The following is a 10,744-nucleotide window of genomic DNA, read 5'->3' as shown; positions in this document are numbered from 1 at the left end:
ACCCTTCTAGCTTCTCTTTCTCTCTCTCGAGGAAAACCAACTTGGTTTGACCCTCCCGATGCCCCCTCCCCACTCTGTTCTCCCTTCTGATGATCTCCCCCACCCCTTCCCTCCAATCTGTTTTAGATGAACTCTATTCTCAGAAATTGAAATACAAAGCCATAAGCGAGGAACTGGACCATGCCCTCAATGATATGACTTCCATGTAAATATCGACGTTTGCAGTGTGTTGGCCTTGTGTTGGCATGCTGTGTGTGTGTATGTGTTGGGGTGTGGGAAGGCGGAGGGGGGACGCAGGGTTTTGGGGTTAAGCAATGCTCGGGGTGCCTTGACTGACTTTCTGCTATTTAACTTGCTGTCTCGTGCACAATTCCCGGGCCCGTTGAAAGGGTCACCCCTTCTATTTTGGGGACGCATGGCTGTCCTTTGACCCTTAGCTTTGGGGGAGATATTAACCTCTTACGATAAAAGCCGCACGCCTGTGGCTGTCTCACCGACACTGTTTGAAGCTTGGATGCTGCCCACCGGCCGCCACGGAGTATGCGCCGAGCAAATTGGGGACTCCCCCTCCCCTCCCCCAGTCCGATCGAATTAGGATGTTGTTCTACGATGATCTTACAATGTGCATGTCAAAGGCGACACGCAACATTTTAGGGGTGGGGGACGATGACACGCCAGCCTTCAGCAACACCAGAAGTGGGATTCAGCTGGTTCTGACCGGTTTGGGCAAATCAGCTGTTAATTTTAATCTGGTTTACCGAACTGGTATTTGCAAAGACTGGCTGACCGCATCCACCCCACCCCTCTCCTCCCAGGAGTCTCCACGTCAGGTAAATGCAGCGTAGGCTTGTTTCCGGCCTCCGGAGGGCCTCTGGACTCTGGGGGAGGCCGTTTTTGCCCTCCCGGAGGCTGGAGAAAAGCCTCCGGAGCCTGGGGAGGGTGAAAATACACCCCCACTCCCCGTGATGCAGGAAGCTGACTGGGCCAGGCCTCCACGGCCATGCGCACCCAGCAGCCAGGCAGAGAACCGGTTGCTAAAATTTTTCAACCCCACCCCTGAGCAACACCCAACCACTATGGGGTTAAACTGCGGCAAGGGAGGCCATAAAACGGGGCAAATTGTGCTTAACATGTCTCGCTTAGCGACAGAAATTTGGGGCCGTACGTCGAGGACTGCCTGCACATAGGAAAATGCATGAGGGTGTATCGCCGGGTGGAGAAAAGAGAGATAGGTTGTCGTCTCAGGAGATCCCCTTGATCCCGGTGGGGTGTTGTCGCTTTGTCGAAGTTGTGGGTGCCGGTCAGTTGTGATGCTCGCTCCAGTCTAATCCTTCTCAACACCTCTTTGGCGTCCTTGTGAAAGCCGAGTTGTTCTTTGCATGGTGGTGTGATTTCGGCTCCTCCTTGGACCCTTGGCTTCTCTTAACTGCACCCGTCCGTTGTCGCAGCACGAGGGTTGTGTCCTTTTTCCTGCTCGCCTCGTCCCTTGCTTGCTGCCCCAACACACACAAACACACACACCCCATTCCCTAAGAGCTAAAACCTTCCTTCTCTCTCTCTCTCTGTCTCTTGCAAACAGATAAAACTGGTGATTCCAAAGCTCCACTTAGCAGCTCGGCCTGCAGCTTTCGAAGTCTGCCTTTTATTAAAACAAAAAACATTCATCCGGCTCCCTGTCTTCCTTCCTTCTTTCCTTCCTTTTTTCCTTCCTTCCTTCCTTCCCTCCCTCCCACCCTCCCTCCTTCCTTCCCATCTACCTATTTATCTTATGTAACCATCTTCCTTCCTTCCTTCCTTCCTTCCTTCCTTCCTTCCTTCCTTCCTTCCCTCCCTCCCTCCCTCCCTCCCTCCCTCCCCATCTACCTATTTATCTATCTAATCTCCTTCCTTCCTTCTTTTTTCTTCCTTCCCTCCCTCCCTCCCTCCCTGCCCATCTATCTTATCTAAACATCTTCCTCCTTCCTTCCCATCCACCTATTTATCTAACTAGTCTTCTTCCTTCCTTCCTTCCTTCCTTCCTTTTTTTGTTCCTTCCCTCCTTCTTTCCTTCCTTCCCTCCCTCCCTGCCTCCCCATCCACCTATTTATCTTATCTAACCTCCTTCCTTCCTTCTTTCCTTCCTTCCTTCCTTCCTTCCTTCCTTCCCATCCACCTATTTATCTAACTAGTCTTCCTTTTTTCGTTCCTTCCCTCCCTCCTTCCCATCTACCTATTTATCTTATCTAACCATCTTCCTTCCTTCCTTCCTTCCTTCCTTCCTTCCTTCCTTCCTTCCTTCCTTCCTTCCTTCCTTCCTTCCTTCCCATCCACCTATTTATCTATCTAGTCTCTTTCCTCCCTCCCTCCCTCCCTTCCTAGTCCGGCCTCTTCCCCACCACCACCACCACGCTCTCCAAATCACACATGCACCCCATTCCGGAGGGTATAAAGGCTCATCCTTTGCACAAGTGTCCTCCGTCCGGTGGGGGGGACGGATGTCCGGTCTTGCACGCCTCTCCGAAACACAAGCACCTTTGTGATCTGTGGCCTTAGTGGACTTTTTCTTGGGTGGCTTTACTCGGGGGTGGGGGGGGCTGTTTCTTCTCTGCAGGGAGCCCCCCCCCTTCCCTCTGCTCACTCGCTTGCTGCAGGAAGAGATGAGCGACGCCGGATTGGGGCCCAGCTCGGAACCGTTGTGGCTGTGTAGCACCTGGGACACAACATTGTTGTATCGCTGTCACTGGAAAATAAGCAAAATGCACTAATGTTGGCTTGTGTATCATTTGTGTCTTCAAACCTCCATTTCCTGGTTAGATGGGGAGAGCTGCTGTGGATTTACAGGAATTCCTCAATTTACGACTGTCCAAAGTTACGACAGAGCCACTTAACGACCCGTTGTTGGCGTTAACAATCGCTGCAAACCCTGCGGTCACATGACTGCAGTTGGGAAGTTTTTTTTTCGACCCCATTTCCGGCATTTATTTCCAGGTTTTGATATCCAAACCCCCATGAGAGAAAACACCTTCCCTTAGCGACGGCTGCCTTCGCTTAACGAGCACAGCATTCGCTTAATGACTGAAACAAAAACGGCTGTACCTTTGAATCCGGTTCCGTAATACCTTCAGTCACTTACGATCATAGCTGCGGGCTCGATTCCCGTCGTAAATGAAGGACTATCTGTACCATTTTGAGTTTTGTGACACACACATACACTTCAAGCTCTCCAAAATTTCAAAAACGTTTCCATTTGACGCCCCAAATTTTTAAAAGATACGACGGGCGGAATCGTTTCAAAAGGTTTTGACGCCACCGGGCGTCTCAATTCCCTTTCACTGCTGCCACGGTTTGCTTGTGGATTGCATATTTTCTACGGATGCTAACCATGAATAAAAACTACAATTGGTATTAAAAGCCAGTAAGGGGAAACCTTCACACCCCTGGGGTAACGCTAATAAACACCGTGTTTGGGGGGGGGGCTCTGCTAACGCTCAAAAGAGCAAACTTTGGTCTGAAAAATTGAGTTTTTAATAGAGAAGCATCTCAACATCAAATCATCCAGCTTTTGGGGAGCGTGGGACCTGTCTACCTGTAAGATGGGGACCCCAACATAAAAGGCCCACTTTTGGGGGTCCCGTTCTATGATACAGGTAGTCCTCGACTTACGACCCACAATGGAGCCCCCAAATTTCCATTGCTAACTAAGCCAGACTCTTGTTAAATGAATTTTGCTCTGTTATAAGACCTTTCTGGCCACGGTTGTTAAACGAATCACTCTATAGTTCTTCACGGTTATTAAGTGAATTTGGCTTCCCCGTTGTCAGAAGGTTGCAAACGGGCATCGCGCGATATACGGCAACTGTCATAAATACGAGTTGGTCGCCAAGCGAGTCTTGAGTTTTGATCCAACCTGACCGCAGTGAAGGTGCAACGGTCTTTAAATGTGGGGGGAAAAAAACACGACCCTAAGTCGCTTTTTTTTAAAGTCCCATCGTAACTTCGGAGTTACGTCGACTTTGTAAGTCGAGAACTGCCTGGACATACCGGTTATCAAAACACACGAATTTTTGATCAGGTGACTGGATGGCACGATGGTCATAAGTGCAAGGACTGGTCGTAAGTCCCATTTTCTAAGGCTGCTGTGACTTTTGGGATCGGCCCACTTAAAGGGAAGCCGAGGAAAGGGGAACGCTAGAAAAACCACGTTCAGAAATGGAAACTTTGGCCCACCAAACGTGGCACGCCTTGAGTGATGACTGGGCTTCAGATAAGCCGTTCCTCTTTCCCATTCGGATGGGGTGGAGAAGGGGGAGTGAAATTTAAGGGGTTCCGGAGAAGCTTGGTGCCCCTTCTCGGCGGGGTAGGACGTCATTCAGACCAACGATGCAATTGCAGAGGGGGTGGGGGTATGGCCTCCCACGGCATTTTGGAAAAAAATCACAAGTTCAGGGCTGGCTCCTTCCAGGAAAACTTTAAATCAATTCTTCCCAAACTTTCCTTGGTTAAACCCTCTTTTCCATTCTATTTATTTGCATCCCACTTATAATTTTTTACAAATACCTCCAGGCAGCGAACCTACCAAATACACCTCCTCTTTTTTAAACCCACGATGACAACCTTTTGAGGTGGGTTGGGGTGAGAGGGAGGGATTGGCCCAAAGTCACCCAATTGGCTTCCATAGCTAAAACGGGACTAGAACTCCCCGTCTCCTGTTGATTGGCCCATAGTCACTCAGCCGGCTTTCATGTCTAAGGCATGAGCAGGAGAACTCACTGCCTTCTGCTAATTGGCCCAAAGTCACCCAGTGGATTTCATGCCTAAGGCGGGACTAGAACTCACCGTCGCCTGCTAATTGGCCCAAAGTCACCCAGCTAGAACTCCCACTTTTTAGCCTGGTACTTTAATTCGGATTCGAACTTGGGCTGCCTGCATATTAGGCAGTTGTATCCGAGTTAAGGGTATGGCTAGCTGATGAGAGCTAAATAGCTTGAAATAGATCTATACTAGTCTCCCTTTATTTCTTTATCAGCAAATACAAATTTATATATATATATATATATATATATATATATATATATATATATATATATAGTTTATATATAGGAAACTATATATATATATATATATAGTTTCCTGGTCCTCTCCAGCCACCCTTGGGGGGCGGGGGGAGAGAAAAGGACTCCAAATCCTGATTTATTTGAAATTGTAGCATGCCTCAGTGGGGGAGGGGCACTTCTCTCTGGGGCTACTAACCTTCCCTTTTCTTTCTCTCTTTTTTTTCTCCCCTCTTTCTCTCTTCTCATTCTCTTCCCCCTCCCTCCCCCAATTTTCTCCCCTAATCTCTTCCTTTCTTCCTTTCTGCGTGGCCCCCGTAGACCGTCTCTCCAGCCAGCTTGAAAAAAACCGGCTGCTGGCTAAGGAACTGAAGTTAACTCTGCATGATCTGTGCGATTGAAAACCCACTCCCCCCCCCGCAAAAAAATCCAAAAACCGGTCCACCAATTTAAAAAAAAATAATATTTTTTTTGGGGAACCCAGTTCCTGCAGGCTAAAGGGGTACGGGAGGGACGACAAAGCACCCTGTTTTCTCTCAAGGCCATTGAATGCTTTTCAGCCGACGACCGACGATGTTTCCACTCTACATCGCCACGTTTTCTAAGTTTATAGTACGCCCGTCACATAGTCCGTTGCCTTATTGTAAACCGAACGACAGGAAACTTAAGAGTTTGTGTGTTTGACAAATATTTTATTTTTCTTTCCTGAGGTGCTAGAGAGATGCTAATTCAGGCCTTTTCGTCCCCCCCGCCCTGTCCCCTTCTATTGCTGCCTTCGAACTCCCCACTTCCCACCCCCACTTTATAAAATCTCTTCCGCGTGTTTTTCTGTTTGTCCGTACGCTCGGTTTGCATGGGTCGTCTCGTCCGCGGTTTTCCTAAGCTTTTCCTGTGTTATCAATAAAAAAAAAATCACTGGCCCGCTTGTTATACGCCTGAGGTCTCCTTATTTCTTTGGTCGCCAATCATTTTTAAACCCGATGTCCGAGAGACAGGAAAAATAAATCCTCCACACACATACACAAAACCCCCTTTGGGTAGGTATCTCAACCCCCTGGCATCGGTTCAGCTGACAAGGCAAGGATGATCCGTGGCTACGGGAGCTCCATCCGGCCGGTGATACGGAAGCTGGAAACGGCCAGAGGCATCTAGTTTGCGTAGGAAGCATGCTTTATTTTTTATTTTTTGCACTGGAAAATATATCCTTTATTGCTTTAATAAAAGGCTGTTTTCCAATTTTGGCTTGTTCGTTGTTTGGCCTGAAACGGACTCTGGTGTTTTCCCCCTTCCTTGCTGCTACGGAGTTGGAAATACCAGGGAATATATTCCCCCCCCCCCTCAAAATCCTACTTTATTTTTGCTTTGCACACAGCGGCAAGCTTTTCGGCTTTGGTCACGGGGGTAAGACTTTGACCCAGAAATGGAAGATCTGAGTTCTAATCTTTGTCGGCTAAACTTTTTTTTTGCGTGGGTGGGGGAGAATTCCAGGCGGTTCACGCTTTCTCAAGCTCAGCTACTTTTGCAAGATCGACGTCCCTGCCCAAAAATAAGAATTTTAAACGAACAAGCCACAATCTGGCCAGGCTGACAAAAGTGCCCTGCCCAATGTGGGCGTTCTTATGAACCTCGGTTTGTTTCCCCGGGGAAGGCACTTGATGGTTTTGATTGATGATTTACGAGGAGGATTAGCTTTTAAAATGGATCCTTCGCCCCCGAATTGTGATCCTGAACTCCGGACTCTCCGCTGCATTTTTTTCATATTATTATTATTTTGCGAGGCTCACAGCTCCTTTTGCCCCCAGACCTTAAAAAAAAAAAACCTCTCTTCCTTGCAAGGCAGGACAACGGCGCAAGCTAAAACATCACAAGCTAAAATGTTGTTTTGTTGTCGGAGCTGTGTGTGTGCTTGTGTGTCCTTCCAGAAATGGTTCAGTTGTGGTTCCAGATTTGGAACCGGAGTTCTGGATTAATCTGTCCTTGAAACCAATAACTGAAACTTTCAACATTGGCAAGCACAATTGAAATGAGGGCTCCTTGGGGGTTCTCCGAGCTCGGTGCTTTTCGGACGTTTCATGATCCAACTAGGTAACATCATCAGTGCTGGTAGTGTTGACGTTACTCAGTTTGGGTCACGAAACGCCTGCAAGAAAACAACCGAGTTCAGAGAGCACCAAAGACTCTTCATTTCTACCCTGAGCTACAAATATTCTCCTTTATAGGTAAAAGATTGGAGTGACAAGGACATTTTTCTTAAACCTCGGTTCAGCCGAAATTGGCGAAGGAAAATTACGCAAGTTGCGTTTTGTGTGTGTGTTTTTTTTTCCCCACAAGCGCACACCACACAAATCTCTCCTTATCTTTGGGCAAAACGGATGGCCAAGCGGGCACAACAGCCAACCAACAACCACACGGGGTTATTAATATATGAACGAGAGAACCATCCCCGGTGGGAGCTGGGTGGGTGGGTGGAAACGCAGAAGCACAACCCACGCCGATCGAAGCTTTGCGTGGCAGCATGGCAATGCCAGGGGTGCACCTATTTTGGGGGGGGGGTAGGGGGTCGGGAAACGAATGCCACAAATCTCGGAGCCCTCTTAACATTTTCTGTCCTTCCTTCCAGATAAGCTGAAATGCACCAAAGAGGAACATCTCTGCACACAACGGATGTTGGACCAGACCCTGCTCGATCTGAACGACATGTAAAAAAAAGTGGGGGGGCCGACGGCAGCCCCCTCCCGCCCTTTCTCTCCACCCCACGGCCCCTCCCCGAGCAGCGATTCTCTGCCGAGTTCAGCTCTGTTCTTTTTTTTTTTTTTTTTTTCAAGGGGGAAAAATAATAACCAGAAAATTGAACTCTTAACTCCGGCGAGGGGGAAAAAAGTGTCATATATAAATTACATTCCTAATGCTTGGGGGCCAACTTAACTTAAAAGCCTCTGCCCTGCTTTTATTTATTTTTTCTTCCTTGTCCAAATGTTTAGCCAGAAGGAAGGAAGGAAGGAAAAATAGGCAACCTCCAATTCCCCCCCCCCCCCCCGTGGAAGAATTTGAAGGGAGCGAGCGACTGAAATGCACCCTTTTAAGGCATGAAATTATATGTGTGTTTCGGGTTAACGTCCCTCCTTTCCCGAACACGTATTGTGCAGGCTCCCCCCCCCCAGTGCACAACGTCGAAACCACGCAGCTTTTTAATTGATGCGCTGTTTTGTTCGCCTGCCGAATTGGGGACAGGGCCCGATTGGATGGATGGAATAATCTTAAATCCTGTCGTTGTTTGTCTGAACAACCGGCAAAGCTTTTGCGGCGTCCGCTAACCAGGGAAACATTCACTTCCGGAAGGAAACGCCAGCCCCTTCCCTCGTTTCTCTCCCCTTTCTTCCATTTTTTTTTCCTTTTTTTGAATATTTAGATTCGGCGTTTTTTAGGAAATAAGTTGGGCTGAATGTGCTTTCTCCGCTGCTGTTTTAATCTGTGTTTTTATAACCTTTTTTCCAGCTTGGGGGGGGGGAGGGGGGGCAAAAGAAGTGTGTTTAAAAGAAAAACCATAATCGGGAGTCCGTGTGTCTGTTTTTGTTTTTTTTAAGTTTCCTTTTCTTTAAACCCATGTAAATCGTTCTTCAGCTCCTTCGCTCTTTCTTTTCTGCACTTATATTTCTTGACACTTCGAGGAAAACACTATATCCGAATAACCCACGTTTTCTTCCCCACTTAGGTTTAAGTTTCTGGGTGCTTGGTGTTCCGTGCGTAAGGGGTTTTTGTGAGGGAGAGAGGCTTGTAACTTTTTGGGGTGCTCCTGAATACGAGGGGGAGTTTTTCTCTCCCCCTCTCCTGTCCTGTTTCTAGTCGGGAGCTGATCGTTCTGTCTTGAAGAGAAACTGGATGTATGGGGGAGATACACTCTGTACTCTCGAAATTTGATCCCCTAAAGGTTGTGTTATTTTTTTTAAACGCATCTCTGTATAGGCCTTTTGGGGTGTCATAGGAGAAATACTGTATACGCTGCCATGGCTTTTCAAAGCCAGTGTGTGTATTTGAGGTGGGGGGGAGGGAGGGAGGAGTAAGGAAATTATATCAAGTGTTTTGATACTAAAAAAATAAAGCTTGGGTCTTTTATTGTCTCTTTTTTTTTTTTGAATAATAAACAGAAACATTCCCTCTGCTCCTTTGTGATTTCTTTTACTAGGATTTCAGTTTAGTTTACTTTATTGTCATTGCACCTCGTACAACCAAATTAAATGCCATCTTCCGTGTACATGACGCATAAAATATAACAAAAACACACATCCTTCACATTCTATGCCATTCTTTTCACTGGGGCTGGTGGTGTTCAGTACAGTTAGTCCTCTGCTTACGACCACAGCTGCGCCCAAAATGTCTTTTGCTGAGACACTGAAGTGAGTTTTTCCCCCATTTTGCAACCTTTTTTGATACAGTTGATAAGTGGATTACTGCAGTTGTTAAAATAGTAAGACGGCTGCGAAGTGAAACCGGATTTCCCGGTTGGTTTTGCTCGTCAGGTGGTCACAAAAGGGGATCACGTGACCTCGGGACATAGCAACGGTCATAAATATGAGTCAGTTGCCAAGCGTCTGAATTTTTTTTATTACGTGAGCTGCAATCATCATTTAACAACCCCATAATCCCTTGCGGGGTGGAGTCTGGGCAATTTAATGGAGCTAGCAGTGTGGCCGGATGCCTTTCCTGTCACCAATGCGGAGTTTTGTTCATCAGATATATTCTCATTGTTCCCAGAGAGAGAAATATCTGCCTCTATCTAGGATCGAACTCAGAGTCTCCTGATCGTCACTGCACCGCTCCATCAGCTGCAATGGTTGTGTCTAAAATGGTCCTTTTTAAAATTCCAGTGATGATGTAACTTTGAACGGTCACTAAATGAACTGTTAAGTGGAGGGATATCAGGGTTTGTGTTTAGCTGCCTCTTCTGACACAGGAAAACAAGGTAGCGGTGGCTGTTGTTGAATTAAGGTTGGACTGGCTGGGTGGTGGGGTTGCCCTGAGCCGGTCCCACCTGCCCTGCCCTTTGTGTAGCATTCATATATTGAGTTTTGGGGTTCTGACGACCCAACTGTACGGGATAAACTTGGTTTAATTGTAGTTTGCTCATCCAATCAATGTTTAGGGTGAAGGCAGCTTGTGACAGCCATCTGTGTGAGAAATCAGGAGGGAAGGTCTAAAAATTATTGGGACACAGTAGGTAATGAAATTGATTTTATTTGCCAATCTTAAGTGATATCTTTTAAGTCAACAACCAGACTGTCTTCGTTAAATTCACACAGCCACACAGAAGCTCCCATCAAGTTAGGTCATTGGTGGTTCCGCCCAACATGTTCACCATTTTATCAACCCAAGTTTGGGGTCGACATGTTGAGGCAATCCAGCTAATTCAGGGGCTACCAACACTGCCATTACGCCATTTGTTAATTGCGAAGTCGTGTCCGACTCATCATGACCCCATGGACAACGTTCCTCCAGCCTTCCTGTCCTCTACCATCCTCTGGAGTCCATTGAAGCTCACACCGACTGCTTCAGTGACTCCATCCAGCCACCTCGTTCTCTTGTCCCTTTCTTCTTTTGCCCTCAATCTTTCCCAGCATTAGGCTCTTCTCCAGGGAGTCCGTCCTCCTCATTAGGTGTCCAAAGTATTTGAGTTTCATCTTCAGGATCTGGCCTTCTAAAGAGCAGTTGGGGTTGAT

At 47.3% G+C, this 10,744-nt stretch overlaps 2 protein-coding genes across 4 annotated transcripts in view; both read left to right on the top strand.

The window, feature by feature from the left end:
• The window catches only part of LOC139321661 (tropomyosin alpha-3 chain-like), a gene marked incomplete at its 5' end in the record, with an annotated part of 12,275 nt that extends 9,531 nt beyond the window's left edge, over positions 1–2,744 (top strand). Inside the window, 2 exons of the mRNA XM_070950454.1 lie at positions 127–205; positions 1,580–2,744. Of these exons, the coding sequence (XP_070806555.1) occupies positions 127–205; positions 1,580–1,583 (83 nt within the window). The remainder of the gene's footprint in view (positions 1–126; positions 206–1,579) is intronic.
• Positions 1–8,542, top strand: part of TPM3 (tropomyosin 3) — a 61,054-nt gene extending 52,512 nt beyond the window's left edge. For 2 of the 3 annotated variants that reach the window (XM_070950451.1, XM_070950452.1), the window contains exon 9: positions 7,651–8,542. In XM_070950451.1, coding sequence (XP_070806552.1) covers positions 7,651–7,733 — 83 coding nt within the window. In that variant the 3' untranslated portion in view covers positions 7,734–8,542. Of the gene's footprint in view, positions 1–5,351; positions 5,937–7,650 lie in introns of those variants that run through there. The other variant, XM_070950453.1, reaches the window with a different exon arrangement.
• The last annotated feature ends 2,202 nt before the right edge of the window (positions 8,543–10,744 follow it).

The sequence above is a fragment of the Pituophis catenifer genome, unplaced genomic scaffold, assembly GCF_029215685.1.
Source record: "Pituophis catenifer annectens isolate HBS135680 unplaced genomic scaffold, rPitCat1.0.hap2 SCAF_10, whole genome shotgun sequence".
NCBI lineage: Eukaryota > Metazoa > Chordata > Lepidosauria > Squamata > Colubridae > Pituophis > Pituophis catenifer.
The sequence above is the reverse complement of the archived record's forward strand: the minus strand, read 5'-3'. Positions and strand labels throughout refer to the sequence as shown.